The 20,816-nt window shown below is 35.5% G+C and overlaps 1 protein-coding gene across 3 annotated transcripts in view; it reads left to right on the top strand.

The window, feature by feature from the left end:
- CDC73 (cell division cycle 73) overlaps positions 1 to 20,816 on the top strand; it is a 139,264-nt gene that overhangs the window by 10,892 nt on the left and 107,556 nt on the right. For all 3 annotated transcript variants that reach the window (XM_021929173.2, XM_031657472.1, XM_031657471.1), the window contains 7 exons: positions 3,038 to 3,100; positions 3,200 to 3,252; positions 5,737 to 5,825; positions 9,483 to 9,699; positions 14,992 to 15,090; positions 17,486 to 17,564; positions 19,574 to 19,638. In XM_021929173.2, coding sequence (XP_021784865.1) covers positions 3,038 to 3,100; positions 3,200 to 3,252; positions 5,737 to 5,825; positions 9,483 to 9,699; positions 14,992 to 15,090; positions 17,486 to 17,564; positions 19,574 to 19,638 — 665 coding nt within the window. The remainder of the gene's footprint in view (positions 1 to 3,037; positions 3,101 to 3,199; positions 3,253 to 5,736; positions 5,826 to 9,482; positions 9,700 to 14,991; positions 15,091 to 17,485; positions 17,565 to 19,573; positions 19,639 to 20,816) is intronic.

Raw genomic sequence — 20,816 nt, 5'->3', positions numbered from 1 at the left:
GTATTGAAGAGGGAGTCTCAGTTCTGTGAAGAGGATAGAGTTGGGAAGGATAGAAGAAACTTTTTTATTTTTATTTTTATTTCAGAGATGGGGTCTCACTACATCGTTCAGGCTGGTCTTGAACTCTTGGACTCAAGCAGTCCTCCTTCCTTGGCCTCCCAAAGTGTTGGGATTGCAGGCATGAGCCACTGCGCCCAGCCATTTTTTTTTTTTTTTTTTAAATCAAAGCAAATTTGATTCTTTGGAGCAGTGTTTCTGTAACTTTTTAAATGATGGTTCATATGGTTTGAAAATAGTGTGTGTGTTTGTTTGTTTGTTTATTTTTGGCCTCAGAAGATGTGGTATAAAGTCTAAGATTCTCTATTCTTAAGCGTCACAGGCGAGCCTGATAAATAGGCTAGTTTTGGGGAAGCGCTTCAGAGCAAATGGTTTTTCTTTTTAGAATCAAAGGTAGAGTTGCCCTGTATCCATGTATGTCATTTCCTGTAGTTTCTATAGGACAAATTTAGTCACTAAGCATATTGCTTTGCTACTTTTTAACGACTGTTAATTTAATAGTTTAATGAAAAGGTTGAGCAAATATTAAGACTGTATTCTTAGGAAGACTAATAGGTAAAGACGTTAGTTCTTAATTTATACATTTAACATGGTCTCAGTAAGAATCTCTGGTTTTTCTTGAGATAGGAGTAGAACTAGACAAGGTAATTCTAAAGTTCATTGGCAAAAGTAAGCATCTTAAAAATTTGTAGAAGAGCATTGAGAAAAGGCTAGTCATTCTAGAGAACTTAAAACCCTGATAATTAAAAAAAAACTAAATGAATAGATACACTAATAAAACAACTTTATCTGTTAGATGAGAAATCTATATGTGAATTTAACATGTTAGTAAAGAGACATGTCAGGTCAATGGGAGAAAGGTGGGATTATTCAGTTACAAGCTGATAAAAGTAGTAAAGTTCTGTACTATAAAAAACAAAAGACATGGCACACTGGGAAAATATATTAATATTTCAACTCATCACAGATAAAGGGCTAATCTCACTAATATATGAAGGGTCTTAGAACTTTATGCATAAAAGACCACTCTGTGGATTATGTCATAAATTCACAGAAAAGGTGATAAAATCATGAAAAATGCTTAATTTCATTTATAGTAAGAGAATTGCAAATTTAAACTATACAGAGATAGGATTTTTTTTTTTTAACTGATAGACAAAAATCTATAAATTTGATAATGTGGTCTGGTGGAGCAGTGAGAAAACAGATATTCTACTATATTGTTGGTTATAATGTTAGTCAGTACACCACTACACTCCCACTGAAGAATTGGCAGCAGTCTAACATTACAAATTTAACATAGAAATAAATCCTGTGTCTAGAACTTTATCCTAGAGGTATATTTTGTTTAGCTTTTGTTTACCAGTTGTGAATAACTAAAAATTACACGTGTAGGGTGAATGCTAACTTTATTTTATTTTATTTATTTTTATTTTTTATTATTTTTGGGACGGAGTCTCGCTCTGTTGCCCAGGCTGGAGTGCAGTGGCGCAATGTCAGCTCACTGCAAGCTCTGCCTCCTGGGTTCATGCCATTCTCCTGCCTCAGCCTCCCAAGTAGCTGGGACTACAGGCGCCCGCCGCCACACCCGGCTAATGTTTTGTATTTTTTTAGCAGAGACAGGGTTTTACGGTGTTAGCCAGGATGGTCTCGATCTCCTGACCTCGTGATCCACCTGCCTCAGCCTCCCAAAGTGCTGAGATTACAGGCGTGAGCCACCACGCCCTGCTGGTGAATGCTAACTTTAAAAAATTCTTGCCATTATATATACGTGTGTGTGTGTGTGTATATATGTGTATATATATGTACATTTATATATTTATGAAAATATATGACATGACTTTGTATTAATATATTGTTGTGCCATTGTTTGTAATGACAGAAGACTAAAATTGAACAGCTCGTCAACAGGGACCTAGTGAAATAAATTGTAGTTAGGCCATACAGTAGAGTACTCAGTAACTATAAAAAAAAGAGTTAAGGAGGGCCTGACGTGGTGGCTCACGCCTGTAATCCCAGCACTTGGGGAGGCCAAGGTGGGTCGATCACAGGGTCAGGAGATGGAGACCATTCTGGCTAACACGGTGAAACCCCGTCTCTACTAAAAATACAAAAAAATTAGCCGGGCGTGGTGGCATGTGCCTGTAGTCCCAGCTACTCTGGAGGCTGAGGCAGGAGAATGGCGTGAACCTGGGAGGCGGAGCTTGCAGTGAGCCGAGATTGCCACTGCACTCCAGCCTGGGTGTCAGAGCGAGACTCCATCGCAAAAAAAAGTTAAGGAAATGCTCTACTTACTGATCTAGAGGGATATGGGAGATAAGTTGTTAGGTAAAAAAGAAAACAGGGTTCAGAACAGTATGTTTAGTGTGTCACCTTTTGTATTAAAAAGGGTAAAAATAATTTCGTATTTCTTCTATCTACAGAAAGAAATTTTAGAAGGATATGTAAGAGACTAGTTGGCTGCATAGGGTGGTGGGAACTAGGTGAATAGGGACAGGTATACCCCTTTTTGTTGAGCCATTCAAAAATTAATTTAATTTTAAAAGTAATTTAGTTTTTACCAGTTGTGAATAAATGAAAATTGCATGTTTAGGGTGAATGCTAACTTTAAGAAAATCTTGCCCATATATGTGTTTGTGTATATATGTTTATATATTTACTTATTTATGTTTAGAGATACCTTTTTAGGTATCGATGTTATGATGTTGGAGCATATACTTTGAAGCAACTAATTTCAGTCAGATCATCTCAGTAATTTGTAAGCTGAATTGGTAAAAATAGTTTGTCCTCTTAGAGACTTTGTAGTATAGATTAGTCTTTTAATAAAATGTTTTTGCAGAGCTGTTTTAAAACTGAACTTTTTACCGAGAGAAAATCACCATTTAGAAGTATATAAAAAACTTAAAGCATTTCACTTGTAATAATACCCAATATATATGTTGAAATAGTAATCCTTACATGAATCTTTTTATATCTTCAGCAACATCGGCAAGTATAGACAGAAGCGCTCCCTTAGAAATAGGTCTTCAGCGATCTACTCAAGGTATGTCTTGTTGCATGTTTATATTGAACTTTCGGAAACCCATTCCAAACTACACATTTATTTATTATAAATAATAAATAAGTTCTCTTTCTTTTATAGTCAAACGAGCTGCAGATGAAGTTTTAGCAGAAGCAAAGAAACCACGAATTGAGGTAAAGAAACTTGATTTTAAACAATTTTATTTATATTCTTATTGAAATTGGGATTCTGTAGTAACAAAGATTCTTTGATTGCAGTAACTTGAGAAGCTGTTTTTCTGGGAAAAATTTTTGTGGTAGAAAGAACAATTGATTAATAAGTAACTCAAGCTATAGTTTTAAGCTCTCACACATGCAAGCTATGTGATGGACAAATCATTTTATTTTCTTTGCTTTTATATTCTTATTGAAGAACATTGGCTCAAGGGTCAGAATTCTTTTTCCTTTCTTTTCTTTCTTTCTTTCTTTTTTTTTTTAAAGGCAAAATCTTTCTCTGTCACTCGGGCTGGAGTCCAGTGGTGTCATCATAGCTTACTGTAGCCTCGACCTCCGGGGCTCGAGTGATCCCCCCACCTTAGCCTCCGAGTAGTTGGGACTGCAGGTGCCTGCCACCATGCCTGGCTAATTTTTTTTTTTTTTTTCAAATAGAGACAGGGTTTTTAAAATAGAGACTTTCTTTATGAAAGGCCAGATAGTAAATATTTTAAGCTTTATGGGCCATATAGTTTATGTTGCAACTATTTAATATTGTAGTGTGAAAGCACTCATAGACAATACATAAATGAACAGATGTGGCTATGTTTCTATAAAAAACTTCAGAAAACAGATGGCGGGCAAGAATTGGTCTTTGGGATGTAGTTTGCCTACCTTTGAAACAATGTGTTATGGGTGCTTGCTTTACTGCTCAGAGCTGCGAACACGAAGTACCTACTACTTTAATGTAATTTTAATTAAGGATATTCTGAGACACGGATCTGATATTTTTTAAGAGAATGATAATTGATTCATTGTTACTGCTCTATGCTATGTGTTATTCTAAGTACTTTATATGTATAAACTCATGTAATCTGATTTACTCATAGATGATATGCATAGTACTCCCAGAACTCATTAAGTTGGTAGAACCATGCATGTCATCTATGAGCGAATAGGCTCAGACAGAGTAAGTGAATTGCTGAGGTTTGAAGAACCAGTTGGAACCTTGGCAGTCTGGTTTCTAGCCATTCCACTAGGTATAAATTTTGTGGTAGTAAAACTGAATATTTCCCCTTATATGAAAGGAGATTGTGACCTGTGGTTAAACAGTGTGTGTGAATTTAGGGATACCATTTATTTGATCTCAAATTCCTGGCCTCAAGCAATCTGCCCACCTCGGCCTCCCAAAGTGCTGGGATTACTGCCATGAGCCACTGCACCCAGCTCAAGGGATGCCATTTATTTGAAACAATCTGAACACCACAGTCTGTTTGAAAAAATTCAACGTGGCAGAAGTCCTAGTTTCCTGGGATTCCAGTAACTTAAAAAATCAGCAGGAAATGGCATAATACATTTTTTTTTCAAATCATTTGTAGGGTTGAAATGTGTTACATAAACAGCTACGGTTTTCAGCGTTTGTTTTCAGTTCAGTGTATGTCTTTTGAGGACCTGTAAGGAACTGTACTAGGAGAGAGAAACTGAGGGCAGAGTTTCTGATTTGATAAAAATCTAGGCCGCAGTTGTCTTTAAAATTGGTAGTTTCGTGAGGAATTTGAGTAATCTGGGCTATATCTTTATTGCATGTGGAAAAAGTTGGATGCATTTGCCAAAATATTTTTGCATTTATTTCAGCCGATGTATTCATTTTAAGATTTTTACATGGTAGGTTCATAATAGGACATGAATTGGAGCCCAACACCTTTTTGGATCTCTGGAGTATGCTGATGCTTTTTATACAGTTTTGTATTCTGTTAGTCATAGTCATTGACTCTGGTCCTCAGTTATGTTATTTGTTGAATGTGAACATTAAACTAGATCAGGGTTACCAGATTTTGTTTTGTTTTTAACCACTTGCGTTTCAGACTAAGTTTTACTTGACATCATAATATGTGAATTAGATAAAAGCTGAGCTACTAGGGTTGAATTTCAGACAAGATCTTGAAGTGGCCCATGAGGCATTTAGTTGGAAGTTTCTAACGTTCTAAGGATCATCCTTTGAAAATCTTTAAGGTTTTCCTTTAAAGCATTTTGATTAGTGCTAATGGATTCAGGACCTGTAGCAACAGAAGGAAAAAAAATGGAGATGCCAAAATGAAATTTTTGACTTCGGTGAAGGCTTGTCATAACATTTGGTGATTAACTTTCTCAAAAAGATGAATTTATTTGTTGTGTCTTTCTGAAGAAAATCAGCTATGATATGGGAAGAACACTTAATCATAAAGAAAAAAGTGGCTAAGCAAGTTTTTCTTAAGCTATTAGATGATTCTAGTCTTAAGATTCAACGTATATTTATTGTTACTATCTTTGGGTAGCTAAAAGTTTTAGTCTTGAAGTTGGCCTAAAGACACTGGTACCTAGAATTGTAGAGGTAGGAAATTTGGTAAGGAAAAGTTATATGTAGTGTTTTTTCTTCTCAAAAGTTAAATAAAAATTTAAAATGCAATAACCAGTGGTTATTTCCAGGATGAAGAGTGTGTGCGCCTTGATAAAGAGAGATTGGCTGCCCGTTTGGAGGGTCACAAAGAAGGGATTGTACAGACCGAACAGATTAGGTAAGAATTGTTTTTAAGTAGAAAGTAGGTAGTTTAGATATATGTAAAGGTATAAGGAAAAGGAATATTAAAATGCTCCCCACATTTATGTTTACCTCTTGGATTCATTGTATGCCTCTGTGCTCTTAGTTCATAAGAGTATGTGTGGGGATTGGAAGTTAATGTGTTTATCATGCTTTTTGAAAAGTCTTCTTGATTCTATTACCATGTTGGTCTTTCTTTTTAAAAATTGCTTTATAAGTTGAGAAATTCATTTTATGTTATCTGTTATTGATTATGTACAGCAGAGGTCAGCAAACTTTTTCTGGAAAGTGCCACATATTAAATATTTTTAGCTTTGAAGGTAGTATGGTCTCTTGAAACTACTGAGCTTATGTGGTGTAGGGAAAGCAGCCATAGACAATACATAAATGGATGGGCATAGTTTCTTCACTTTTTAAAAATGTTTTCATTTTTCTGGATTCCAACTACTCAGACTCTACTTGAAGTTGTTTGACAGCTCACTTATGTTTTTTTCTTTTTTTGGATTCTTTTCTGTCTGTTTATATTCTTTTTTGAATTATTTTTGGATCGTTTCTGTTGTATTGAACTTTAATTTTTTTTTTTTTTTGGAGACAGATTTTCGCTCTTTCGCCCAGGCTAGAGTGCAGTGGTGCGATCTTGACTCACTGCAACCTCCGCTTTCTGATTTCAAGCGATTCTTCTGCCTCAGCCTCCCAAGTAGCTGGGATTACAGGCGCCTGCCACAATGCCCGGCTACTTTTAGTAGAGACGATGTTTTCACCATGTTGGCCAGGCTGGTCTCAAACTCCTGAACTCGTGATCCACCTGCCTTGGCCTCCCAAAGTGCTGGGATTACAGGCGTGAGCCACCGCGCCTGGCTGAACTTTAATATTTTTTTCTTTGACAGTTCACTTATGTTCTTTTCTTTTTTTGAATTCATTTTCTGTCTGTTATAGTCTTTTTTGAGTTCTTTTTGGATAGTTTCTGTTGTGTTTTCAACTTTACTTAATTTTTTTTTCTGTAATCCCATGCATGTTTAGTCTCCAACCTTGTAGTTTTCATCTCAAGTTTGTTTTGCTCTTTTTTTTTTGAGATGGAGTTTGGCTCTTGTGACCCAGGCTAGAGTGCAATGGCGTGATCTCGGCTCACTGCAACTTCCGCCTCCCGGGTTCAAGCGATTCTCCTGCCTCAGCCTCCCGAGTGGCTGGGATTACAGGCATATGCCACCACACCCGGCTAATTTTTGTATGTTTTGCTGTTTTTTAAAAAACATACCTACTTTATCTTTTTATTTAGCTTGTTGAAATATAGAACATAGTTCTTGTAATTATTTTCATGCCTTGAGATTAATTGATATTTCTCTTAATTCTGCTTTATTACATGTCTGCTTTATTACATTTTCCTGCTTTATTACATGTCATGTGATCTTTGATTGCACACCAAACATTGTGTATACTTTTTACCTTGTCAAGTGCTAGATATTGTTATATTTCCCCACATCGTCTTTAGCTTTTTTTGGGACACAATTAAATCTCTTGGAAACAGTTTTGGTCTTGATTTTAACTTATCTGAACATTGGTCTGCTAGGGTAATTATTCCCCACCCACTGAGGCAAGACCATTCTGAGTACGTAATACCTCATGAACATGAGGTTTCATTCTGGCTAGTGGAACAGGCACTATTCTTCACCTTGTGTGACCACTAGGCATTATTCTGTCTAATCCACTTGGGTGGTTCTTTATTCAGCCTTAGTTTCTTCATATTTGTGTTAGTCAGAATTCTGCTGGGGTATGTCAGGGGGACCTTCTATACACTTCTCAGGTGTTCTGACCTATGAATTCTAACTATCTTGGTCTTGCTGTAATCCCAGCTCCATTTCTTCTTATCCGAGAATCCGCTCAGTTCTATATGGGTTCTCCTGCCAAGGCCATGTCTTGGAAACTTACAAGGCAATAAGCTGAGGCAGTCATAGGGCTTACCTTGTTTGTTTCTCATTTGTTAGGGAATTACTGTCCTTCATTGCTTGATATCTAGCATCTAGTAAACCATTGTTTTATGTATTTTGACTGGTTATTTAAAGGCTGGAGGGTTAGTCTAGTCTCTGGTACTTCATCTTGGCTGTAACTAGAAGTTCTATGTTTCAAAGTCCATTGGAGGCTTGATTATAGTTTGGAGAAGTACAGTAGTCACCCAGCCGCCTTCCGGGGATATGTTCCAAGACCTCCAGTGGGTGCCTGAAACCTCGGATAGTCCTGAACTCCAGCCAAGGAATCCCAAGGTCACCTTGTCATTTAAGGGAAGCACTTTGGGAGTGGCATATGCGAATTGCTAGCGTCACTACTCTTGTGTTTTGGGGCCGCCATTAGGTAAAATAAGGGCTACTTAAACATAAGTACTTGGATGCTGCCATCGTCAATCTGATAACCAAGATGGCTATTAAGCAACTACTGGGCAGGTAGTGTGTACAGTATCGATACATTGGACAAAAGGATCATTCATGTCTGGATATCCCAGGCAAGTGTCCCAGGCAGGACAGTACAAGATTTCAACAGGCTACTGAGCATGGCACATAATTTAAAACTTACGAATTATTTATTTCTGGAATTTTCCATTTAATATTTTGGACTGTGGTTGATAGCGGGTGACTGAAACTGTGGAAAGCCAAACAGAGGAGTACTGTATTTGAATTTGGCTTAAGGTATGCTGGTGTGCTTTAGATTTTACGAGAAATCTGCACAGTATTACACAAAATGCATCAAATGCCAGGTGCATATGAGCACTACTATAAAGTACCTTCATACCTAATCTAAATAAAATTAGAATACTATATAATACTACTGTATTTAAACCTGCAGGAATTTTCATCCTTTTTCCAGATTTTGTGTAAACATAATTCAAGATTTTCATCTTGTGACTAAAGTAATATTTTTGTCTACTGTTATTAAGGTACCCAAACACTTTTTAATTCTTTTTCTCATTTTACATGATAAAAGATACTTTGCTTAAGATTATCGTTTTATGACATGTATACTTTCAGTGTTAGGTCTTTTTTCATATTTCTGCAAACATAGTCTCTTTTTACTATTTTGCCTATTTGAAAATCAAGGAAAGGGAAGAAAAAGGAAACTGTATAAAATATGGTTTTATCTTCCAGAGATTAAAGGAGTATGTTTTTGTGACATAAAAGCATGTCACTTAATTATGTTCTGCACTATGGCATACAAGTTTGAAACCTTGAAATAAATTTCAAGGAAAACCTAGGCTTTGAACTTTCTGTAGGGTGGATTTTTTACCCCCTTCCAAAGTGGCCTCTGTGTGTGTGTGTAATTTCTGTAGACAGAAAAAATACAAAGAAAAGCACCTATATTAATGAGTCCTGCTTTTTTGCAGGGAAGAGATGAAAAACCATCAAGAATTTTGTTGCATTGGTACTTCTAAGAAATTACTGATTTGCTGTTAGAGTCGTATCTTGACATAAATTCTTTATAAAAATTTTATGTAATTGCAGAATAGCAAGTCAGTCTTACAGATAAGAAAACCTTAATTATTGCCCTTAAAGTGTTTTTACTAGAAATTTATAAATGTAACAAAATATATTTATGATACACTCCAGGAATCCTTGCTGTGAAAATTTAAAAAAGAAATTGCTTTTAGGTCTTTATCTGAAGCTATGTCAGTGGAAAAAATTGCTGCAATCAAAGCCAAAATTATGGCTAAGAAAAGATCTACTATCAAGACTGATCTAGATGATGACATAACTGCCCTTAAACAGAGGAGTTTTGTGGATGCTGAGGTAGATGTGACCCGAGATATTGTCAGCAGAGAGAGAGTATGGAGGACACGAACAACCATCTTACAAAGCACAGGAAAGGTAATTTATTTTACTCATTCATTGGAGTGAGAGAGAGAGAGAGTGTGTGTGTGTGTGTGTTTAATCTGTGGTTATAGAATTGGTTAAAGTTTGCTTTTAGGTGGAAGTTTCAAGTTTTATCTCTTTGAGAGCTCAGTAATAATGTAGATTTCCAGATGGTGATTTTTACCATTCCATTCTTGAATATGGTTGTTATTCATCAGAGATGCTGATGAAAAAGTAGGAATCAAAATACAAGCTCCTTCACACATGATTTGCAAATCAAAGAATGGTCCGGTTTTCCTGTTGAGTCATTTTTGCTTAAACCTAATAAACAAGGAATAATATTGATGACAAGTTCTCTGGTTATTAATGCCATCATTTTTTTCCCACATAGTAGAGAACTTATGGAAATCTGTAGCAAACATTTATTGAGTATATTTTATACACTATATTCTGTTGTGTGGGTATAGCAGTTTTTTCATTTGTTCCCTGTTAGTGGAAATTGTTTTCTTTTGTTTTTGCTCCAAAGAGGGTGCGATTTTTCTCCCTTTCTCTGGCCTTCCTTTCTTCTCTCTACCTCCCTCTGCCTTCCTCTCTTTCTCCTCCTGTTTCCCTCTCTTCCTCCTTCCCTTTTCACTGTTACGAATAATGCATTAGAAAACCGGACATATTGTTGTACATATACCTTTGTGTATTTATGTGTATATAGACAAAGGATTAATTCTTGGAAACAAAGTGCTGGTTAAAGGAGATACGCACTTTATATTTTGAAAGATAAAAATCTGAAATACTTGAATGTCCAGTATTTTCATGGATCTCCAAAAAGAGGATGCATTTACCCTGATTTATGTACTTACTTTCATTTGTCTTTTCCTCTTCGGTGCCTCAATTTTCTCTTAAATGTTTTCTCCACTGATGCACACTCGTTAATAGTGATAATCTAGTAAGAATGTTGAAGTGTGCAAGGTTACTTGTGAAACTGAAATTTAACACTGTTTTAGGCAAATTGGTTTTGGTTGTAGAATTTTGGGATTTTAGCCTTCAATTTACATTGCTATTTTAGTAGAAGTAAAGTTATGAAAAGAGTATATGAAGAAAATAATCATTTCTTTTTCTTTTGTACTTTGACTTGTTTTACAAAGTACCTAAGGTTAAGTTTAAGAATCATTCTCCAGAGCTTAGAATTGTAGAGAAATCTGAGGATGTGAGTGAACTTCCATTTTTGCTCTTTACAATAAAATGATTTGTTGATACTGATTTTCACTGTCTACTATGGCTAATACTTGAGTAATATTGTGACTTATGTTGATCCACCAGTGTTCATTCAAATCAAAAAATCTCAAACTCATAGTAGAGGAATAAAAACAGGTGATATACCCTACCTAACTTTTAGACCAGGCATTACTTTTTCAAGTAATTGAGGTGAACAATTTTCTTTGAGCTCTAGGTGGCAGGATTGTACCATCATTTCTAAACTTACTGATTTAATATTGTTGGTACCACTATATCTTTTAAAAAGTAAGTTAATAAAAGAATTGTAGCTAGGCTTGTGTAAATGAGTATTATTAGCATTTAAAAAAATACTTTGATAGTCTGTGTATTGTTTTTATCAGGTACACTCTAAAAATACTCTTAGGCAGGTGAGAATAAAAAAAATACTCTAGATACTTAAAGCCTTGTGGATTTTAGATAGACCTTCATTATTACTAGTTATCAGGGCCTTCATTATTACTAGTTATCAGGGCTTTCTTATTTTTTGAGTTTCAGGAACAAAAGGTTGAAGATTCATGAGAGGCTGGGTGCGGTGGCTCACGCCTGTAATCCCAGCACTTTGGGAAGTCAAGGCAGGTGGACCAGTTGAGGTCAGGAGTTCAGTTCCAATCTGGACAACATGGTGAAACCCCGTCTCTACTAAAAACACAAAAATTAGCTGGGCATGGTGGCGTGCTCTTGTAATCCCAGCTACCCAGGAGGCTGAGCCAGGAGAATCGCTTGAACCTGGGAGGTGGAAGTTACAATGAGCTGAGATTGTGCCTTTGCACTCTAGCCTGGGTGACAGAGTAAGACTCTGTCTAAAAAAAAAAAAAAAAAAAAAAAGATTTCATGAGAAGTATACATATGTTGTTATTTTTTTCAAGGACCCCAAATAAAGCAACTTGATTTTATAATGCCATTTAGAAAACACACTTTTAAACTTCTATAAATTAGGTGAAAGATTTATACCATCTGAAGAGAAATGTATATAAACATATATAAATTAGTGTATGTTCGTCGTTGAAAAACTGATAAAAGGATATTACTAGAAGGAAGATGTTAATCACCCGTAATTCTATTACATAGCAGATTGATGATAATATTGATTAATTCCTCTTTATTTTTAAAGTAGTGAGATTTGCTTTTCATATATTTCCAACTATTTTTATAATAAGACTAAGATTTTATGTGCATTTTTCACTGTATTGACCTTTGCAGTGATGGCGCAAAATCAATGGTTGGTAAAACTGCTGGTCTTGGTGTGAATCAAGGCAATGGCACTTAACTTTACTGGTAGCCATTGTGTTCTTTACTCACTAATGTCCTTGATGATGTTTTTAAAATTTATGAATTTTGTTAAATCTTGACCCTCAAGTATGTCTTTTTAATATTTTGTGTGATGAAATTGGAATGTAGAAAGCACTTCTGCAAACATGATGGTTATTCTCATCAAGAGACTTGTGCCATTGTATGAAGTATGAACTGAATCAACATTTTTTTATTAGAGTGTTATTCAGACTTGGTTATTTGACAGATTTTTTTTTTTTTTTTGAAAGTGAAGGAAATAAATATGTTCCTTCAAGGAAAGCAACTGATAGTATTTGTTGCCAATGATAAAATGAGAGCTTTCATGAGAAAATTAGAATTTTGGGAAGTTTCTTTATGCTGCTGTCACCATAACACTTTTCTAATCCTTTTTCTACCCATAAGTAAAGAAACAAGCATTTTTCTAGTTCTTAAAGTCTTCTAGTGCGTCTTTTACAAATAATATTAACAAGTATAGTTTGTTGATACTGTATAATTAACCATGTTAATATTTGGAAAATGTGCATAATTCAGTGACTGATATTTTCCAGATGACCAGTGAATGCTGTCACAAATCATACATGGGTAAAAAGTTCATTTAAAGAGCAAGAGAGACTGATGGATTTTAAAGTACCTATACAAAAAGTTTATGGATGTGGTTTCCATGTTGCATTAACCTTTAAGAACCATTTATTGCATTATGATATGATATCAAAGAAGACTATCCACAGTTACCTGAAAAACTACTAGAATGTTCTTCCCTTTTCCAACTGTTTGTGTGAGGATACGTTTTCTCTGTATTCTTTGACCAAATAAGAGAGCACAGTGAATGTTGAATGTAGAAGCCTATCTGAGAATATAGCTGTCTTCTATTAAGCCAGAGATTAAGGAAATTTGCAAAAATTAAAAACCTGCCACTGTTTCTTGTCATTACCTTTATGCATTTTGAAAAGTGATTTTTCATGAAATATGCTATTATGTTTACATGAAATCCTGTCTTATTTTTAAAAGAATTTAAATTTTTTTCAGTTTTAATCTTTAATTCAATAGATACTGTAATTCACACAAACTTAAAGCTCTTTGGGGTCCTCAGTAATTTGTAAGAGTGCAAAGGGGTCCTGAGACTTATATTTGCTGCTCCAGAGAATTATAGGAATTAGTTAGCACTGCAACTGATATAGTGATAATAGTGATGTTTCAAGCAGCCTCTCATTTTATATACATATTTATTTGTATAGTATTTAACATCTACAAACTAGGCCAGTGCTAAGCACTGACCGGAGGTGCATTGGTCTTAGCTCTCACAGAAGTTACACTCTTTAGCAGAAGTCAAAATTAAATAAGCAGTAATTATTAGGTACATTGTAGGGCAGACACCCAGCAAGGGCAGTTAACTTAATTGAGAGTAAAGAGGAGTGACACCTAAAGAATACAAACTAGTGAGAGAGGTGAAAGGGGTAAGGTGGGAAGAGTGGTACAAGCCAAGGAAACAGAATGCTTTGTTTAAAGAAGAGAAATTATGTTGTATTTGAGGTTCATGAGGGCAGTGACCATGTCTTTTTTGATCATGATTGTACCCAAGTGCCAAGCAAGGTATTTGGCTTAGAGTAGATTCTTACTACATATTCCTTCAAATGTTAAGCGATTGATAGGCAGCATAAGAAGAACCCCAAAGGAACTGTCAGACATTAGGGGTAAAACCAAGAGAGAGTAGCATCTCAGAGGCCAAGGGTCTTTGTCTGTTTTCTGCTGCTGTGGATATCACAGACTGGGTAATTTGTGACAAGAAATTTCTCACATTTCTGTAGGCTGGGAAATCCAAGAGCATAGCAGTGGCATCTGGTGAGGGTCATTTCATGGCAGAAGGCAGAAGCAAGCAAGCAAGCAAGCAAATGAGACACAGAGAGAAATGGGGCCAAACTTATTATATCGGGAATCTGAGCCCACTTTTGCAATAACAACATTAATCCATTCGTAAGGGTGGAGCCCTTATGACTTACCTAATCACCTCTTAAAGTCTCCACCTCCTAATACTATTACAATGGAGTAAAATTTCGACATGAGTTTTAGAGGAGACATTCAATCTGTAGCATGAAGGAAGAATGTTTCTTGAAGGAAAAAGTAGTCAGATTAGTTAGCTGTGTTGACTTTTGATCAGCATGTAATTGCATCATAAGTCGAAGAGCATTTGTACTTGTACTTTCCAACTTTATCATGGCTCACTGCAAGCTCCACCTCCCAGATTCACGCCATTCCCCTGCCTCACCCTCCCGAGTAGCTGGGACTACAGGTGCCTCCCACCACACCCGGCTAATTTTTTGTAGTTTTGGTAGAGACAGTTTCACCATGTTAGCCAGAATGGCCCTGATCTCCTGACCTCGTGATCCACCCGCCTTGGCTTCCCAAAGTGCTGAGATTACAGGCGTGAGCCACTGCGCCTGGCCTTATTTAGATTTTTACTTGTTTTCTGGTTTTATATTTGAACAGATGCCGAATATGAAATATATGAATACATTTGTAGCAGTTTAAGTAAAATGAAAATGATGAATACCATGGGATTTACAATAATCAGTCTCTGGATGAATATCTTAGTGGCTGATTTTTACATTTGTGTATAATAATGGTACCTTATTATGACATACATAGTAGGGAAGAATTGATAGTAAGATAACTTAGTCTTAAATTATTTATTAAGTAAATTTACTATTGTATATTTAAAGTGGGCTTAATTAAAATCCATTTATGTTTTAGAATTTTTCCAAGAACATTTTTGCAATTCTTCAATCTGTAAAAGCCAGAGAAGAAGGGCGTGCACCTGAACAGCGACCAGCCCCAAATGCAGCACCTGTGGTAAGAATGCTTTACTGCTTTACAGTAATTTTAATGAAGTTGCCACTTACATTGCAGTGTAGTAACATTGAAGACATCTTCACATTTTAAAATCAGTGGTTTCTAAACCTTTTGCTGCTTCAGAATATCTGAAAGATGTGAAAGCCCTTCCCAGCATTAAAAGTTACTTACTTCAGCAGTAATTCTTAACCACAGCAGTAATTCTTAATATACCTGGGTCAGAGTCTGAAAAAGGTTAATTAAGGAAAACCCTTTATTTATTTTAGGTAAACTGTGGCTGGCCTACTCATTGTTGCTTGGGACAATCACTAACCATTGTTAATAACATAAATCTCTGTTACCTCCCAGTTTGGGGTTCTTTTTGACATTATATCTGTTACACCTTGGTGAATGTATTTCTCCTGGTCACCAGCCATGCTTTCCTTTAATTGTGCCTTCATTTCAGCTGCTCTGAGAGTTGACTGCCTTCTCTTTGAAATGCCATTTAAGACCCTCCCAAAGTAAATTTCATGTATGACATACAGCCTGTATTTAAATTCAAACATACTCTAATTTTGTTGAAAATCCTTCCAGCTATTTTCATATGATTCAACAAAGGAACAAAACACAAATGAAATTGTTTCTGTTTTCTGCTATAGAAAATAGAAGATTCTATAAATAGAAAATTTATTAAAAAAAAATTTTTTTTGAGATAGAGTCTCACTCTGTTGCCCAGGCCTGAGTCACTGGCCTGATCTTGGCTCACTGCAACGTCCACCTCCTGGGTTCCAGTGATTCTTCTGCCTCAGCCTCCCAAGTAGCTGGGATTACAGGCACATGCCACCATGCCTGGCTAATTTTTGTATTTTTAGTAGAGATGGGGTTTCATCATGTTGGCCAGGCTGGTCTTGAACTTCTAATCTCAGGTGATCTGCCTGCCTTAGGCTGCCAAAGAATCTTCTATATTTTTAAAACTATGTCAGGTTTTAAAAGGCATATTGAAATGTATTAGAGTACTAATACAGCCTTTGCAACTACTTTGTAGTAGTTTTATTTGCTCATGAAATTGTTGGAATTTAACTTTTAAAGATGGTAGACTTTTGTTGATAATTAGATAAATACTTTTAGTTGATTCTCCATCAAGTACTTAAGAGCCTACTATTAGACAGTCTGCTAGTGATCCTGAGATACAATAATGAGAAAGATTATAGTCCCTACTTTCTTTGAGCTTGTAGTCTAATACAGCAGTCCCTAACCTTTTTGGCACCAGGGACCAGTTTCGTGGAAGACAGTTTTTTCACGAATTGGGGGAGGGTTTTGGAATGAAACTGTTCCACCTCAGATCATCAGGGTTTAGTTAGATTCTCATAATGACCATGTAACCTAGATCCTTCAGCAGTTCCTTACTTATTAGATATATATATTTTTTTAAAGGTAGTGAAGTAAGAGCTATGATGGCAAAGCACAGGGTACTTAGAATTATGAATTGGTTGACATTTCGAATAGCGGTTGATAGGAAACATGTCAAACCTTAAAACAGTTCTACCATTTGTGACTGAATATTCTTTCTGTATATTTATATAATCGTTAGAATACTTGAAGGTTTTAATGTTTGGCCCTTGACTATAGAAGTATATGCCTAGTGTGAAGTAAGCGTCCATTTATCATTCTTGATAGGTATTGATAAGTATATTTGGCATAATATTTGATATAGAAGCCTATTGTAATAAAATGAAAAGTATTTCAGTCTTCATGAATTTTCCAAGTAGCTTTGAGAATATTGTTAAATATGTGTTTTTAGTTTGTTAAACATTGTGAGTTTTGATAAAGTATTTGTGATTAAATAATGCATCATTAGACTAACAGCCTTTTCTAATTATTTTAAAAAAGATACCTCTTACTTCAGTCTTACTCTGTTTATAATGGATTAATCATCATGGCTTTCATGTTTATTTAAGGATTAATAGTTTGGTGGATAATTCAGCTAAAAGTCTCTAAAACTAAACTCAACATACTTTGAATTTAAGGGTTTTTTGTTTTGTTTTGTTAAAACAATTATTACTGGAGGGAAGAGTATTAGGTCATAAAGATACTTTAGCCAGGTATAGTGGCTCATAACCTGTAATCCTAGCACTTTGGGAGACTGAGGTCGATCACCTGAGGCTGGGATTCAAAACCAGCTTGAGCAGCGTGGTGAAACTTTGTCTCTGTAAAAAAAATTAAAGAAAAAAAAATTAGCTGAGTGTGGTGGTACATGCCTGTGGTCCCAGCTACTTGGAAGGCTGAGCGGGGAGGATCACTTGGGCCCAGGAGGTCTTGGCTGCAGTGAGCCATGGTCACACTACTGCACTCCAGCACATTAAATAAGTGACATTTAAAAATACTAACAAATAACTCATAATTAATTTTTTTACAGGATCCTACTTTGCGCACCAAACAGCCTATCCCAGCTGCCTATAACAGATACGATCAGGAAAGATTCAAAGGAAAAGAAGGCAAGTTGCTTAATTCTTATCTTCCCCTTAGTGTGGTTGTGTTGAACTTGAGAGACAGTATGGGCTGATGTTTGGGTAGGGTAAGGGTTGGCAAAGTAATGTCTACAGACCAGATCTTACCCACTGCAATTTTTCTTAAATAACATTTTGTTGGGACACAGCCACACTCATTCATTTATGTATTTTATATATGGCTGCTTTGGCTTTGTGACATCAGTATAAAATTGTTTCAGTAGAGACTGTGTAGCCTACAAAGCCTAAAAATATTATTTGGCCCTTTACAGAAAAAAGTTGGCCAACCCTTGGTTAATAGCATGGATTCTGGATCCAGATAGCTTATGTCATATTAAATTTTTGTGTGAATTTTAATGTTACTTTAACTGCATTCTGCCTTAGTTTTCTCGTGTGTGTAATTAAAATATTACTATAGTACCTGTCTCTTATGGTTATTGTGAGTATTGGACTGGTTAATAAATATTAGGTTCCCAGAATAGTATCTGATAGGTAAGTAAATTATCTATAAATGTTTGCTGTTATTCATACTGCTTTTGTTTTTATATAAAGTAGAGATTTTATATGTTAAGTCATGTTTCTCAAGTTATAAATGTGTATGTGCATTGAGAACTTGGAAACAGATTTTGAGCAATGGTGGGAGGACTTATTTTGTGATGGTCTACGTGATATTGTGGCTAATGCAATAGTGAACCATTTCTGCAGTTGTGAGGTGAGACTAATGTCAGTGTAACTTCCTCTTGGAATCTTCATTCATCATGACTTGATTCATGAAAATATTAAGTAAAAGCAGCTGGAAGTTAATGATATTTTTATGCATAATCTGAAATCTTAAGTTTTTTTTAAATGATATGTTGCCTTGATGCAATGAATTTTGTGTGCTGACTTCATTTAGTTGATAAAGGCATGCACTGGATATGTGCCATAGAAAGACTACGTCCATTCTTTCGTTATAGTATTCAATGTTTTTCTTGGGGAATGAATTATATAAAGCAGAGGTTGGTAAATTACATCTCCAAAACTAAATATAACCCTCCATGGGCCAAATTGGGTTGCCCCCATTTGATCACATATATTGTTTATTCTGTTTTTGCGCTACAGATACAGAATTGGGTAGTTGTGACAGAGATTTTAAGGCTCGCAGTATGTAAAATATTTGCCTTTGCAGAAAGGCATATTGGGATTCTGTCCTGGCACTCCAATCATTATTTACAACACTGCTGTCTATAAAATATATAATATGGTTGATTGCTGTGGCTCACACCTGTAATCCCAGCACTTTTGGAGGTGGAGGCAGGAGGATTGCTTGAGTTCAGTACTTTGTGACCAGCCTGACCAAGATGGCAAGACCCCATCTCTACTAAAAATACAAAAAAATAGCTGGGTACAGTGGTGCCAGTGGTCCTAGCTACTCAGGAGGCTGAGGTGGGAGGATTGCTTGAACCTGCGGAGGAGGGATGGGAGAAGAGGTTGCAGTGAACTGAGATTGTGCCACTGTACTCCAGGCTAGGTGACAGAGTGAGACCCTATCTCAAAAGAAAAAAAAAAATGTGTGTGTGTGTATATATATGTATGTATGTATATAAAAATAAGTATATGCCTATGACTGAAACTTTGGAACACTACTTTTTATAACTTTGGGTCTTCTCATGCTATTAGGTGCTTTTAATGGTACTGTCATTGAGTATTAGTAGTAAGTAATTTGGGGTTATAAAATATTCAATCTAATTTTTGAACGTAATTGCAGAGATAGTCTTAACCAGCTTCTACACAATAGGCTTGCTGGTCTGTATTTAATATATTAGTATTTTTTACCCTAGTGTCCTTTCTAAAGTTTTTATCTTCACAAATATGGAATTTAATTTTACATAGTAGATTCAAGGCTTTGTTATACTTTTGAACCATGACATTCAATGTAGATTATTACTTTAGATTTGTTATAGGTCATAAGATACATGATCTATAAAATCTTAACAGTAAGCCTCTTTTTTTCATAGAAACGGAAGGCTTCAAAATTGACACTATGGGAACCTACCATGGTATGACACTGAAATCTGTAACGGTAAGTTAATTTGGCTGTAGATTTCTTTTGTTCCAGGGATTTTATGTCAGTAGCACATGTTGAAGAAAATATTCTCTTATATTTTTTATTTCAAACATTTTTCTTTGTCGATCACTTGTGCTGATTGATCTGTGTGGTGTATTGATTCATGGGTATCCTGTTTCGTGTTTCTTTTCCTTCAAACTAAGTTGAATATATGTAAACAAAAGCTGATTTGATTAACTTGCAAGTAGGGCAGTGCCACCTGGTCAGTATTTAAAGCCATTAAGTTAGGAGGTCAGTTTGGGAGAGCTTTTTGGCATAATATTCTTTGTTTTTAAAAATGTAATGTCTTACGCTCTTTAAAGAGATGGGTTGTAGTGATTATAATGCTTACAGAGTATGTAATTAACAGAACTAAATACTTGGGTATCTGTGAATATAAGCCTTTGGTTCACGTTTAGCAAACTTTCTTTTTTTAACCTCCTAAAAATGGTTATTTCTATATATTCTGACCAAGCCATATTTAACACTTTTAATTTTTATTTAGTTAATGATTGGATTGGATTCTAGTAATCTCATTTTGCATATTTATATTCTAGATCGTTATACCTTTTATGCTTTTGTTTATATTCTAGATTATACTTTTAAAATACTATGATGTGTATTAAATAGAGTATACTTAAGACACTAATACCAAACTTTTGTCTTTGCTTGTGAATCATCAGATCTTTACGGACTCTATGTAACATGGAATCATTATATATGTGCTGTGATTTCTCAGAACTAACATGTAACTTTATATCTACGTGGAATTTTTCATGTTTTACTCACTCATTTCCAAAAGCCAATAGCAAGTATAGAGATCTGATTTTAAGTCTGTTTTTTTCTGGACTTCAAATTGGGATTGGATATCAGATGTTTTGTTAATATACTTGTTTTTAAATTATCATCAGATTTGTTTCTGTATTAAATTATATGTAGATTAATGAATTCATTCAAGAAGTACTTATTGAGCATTTGTGTCGGATCCTGTCCTTGTTGCTGGTCATACAGCTGTGAATAAATCAGATGAGGCTTGTTTAGATGAGAAGTCAGAGATACTTCTCTCAGGAGGTAACAGTTTAGCAGAGACTTGGATTGCATTCCTCTGCGTCAAGGCAGGGATCAAGACTGAGGTCCAGTTGGGCAACAGCAAG

This window comes from Papio anubis, chromosome 1 (assembly GCF_008728515.1).
Source record: "Papio anubis isolate 15944 chromosome 1, Panubis1.0, whole genome shotgun sequence".
NCBI lineage: Eukaryota > Metazoa > Chordata > Mammalia > Primates > Cercopithecidae > Papio > Papio anubis.
Note: the sequence above shows the minus strand (reverse complement) of the source record. Positions and strands in the feature narration are given on the sequence as shown.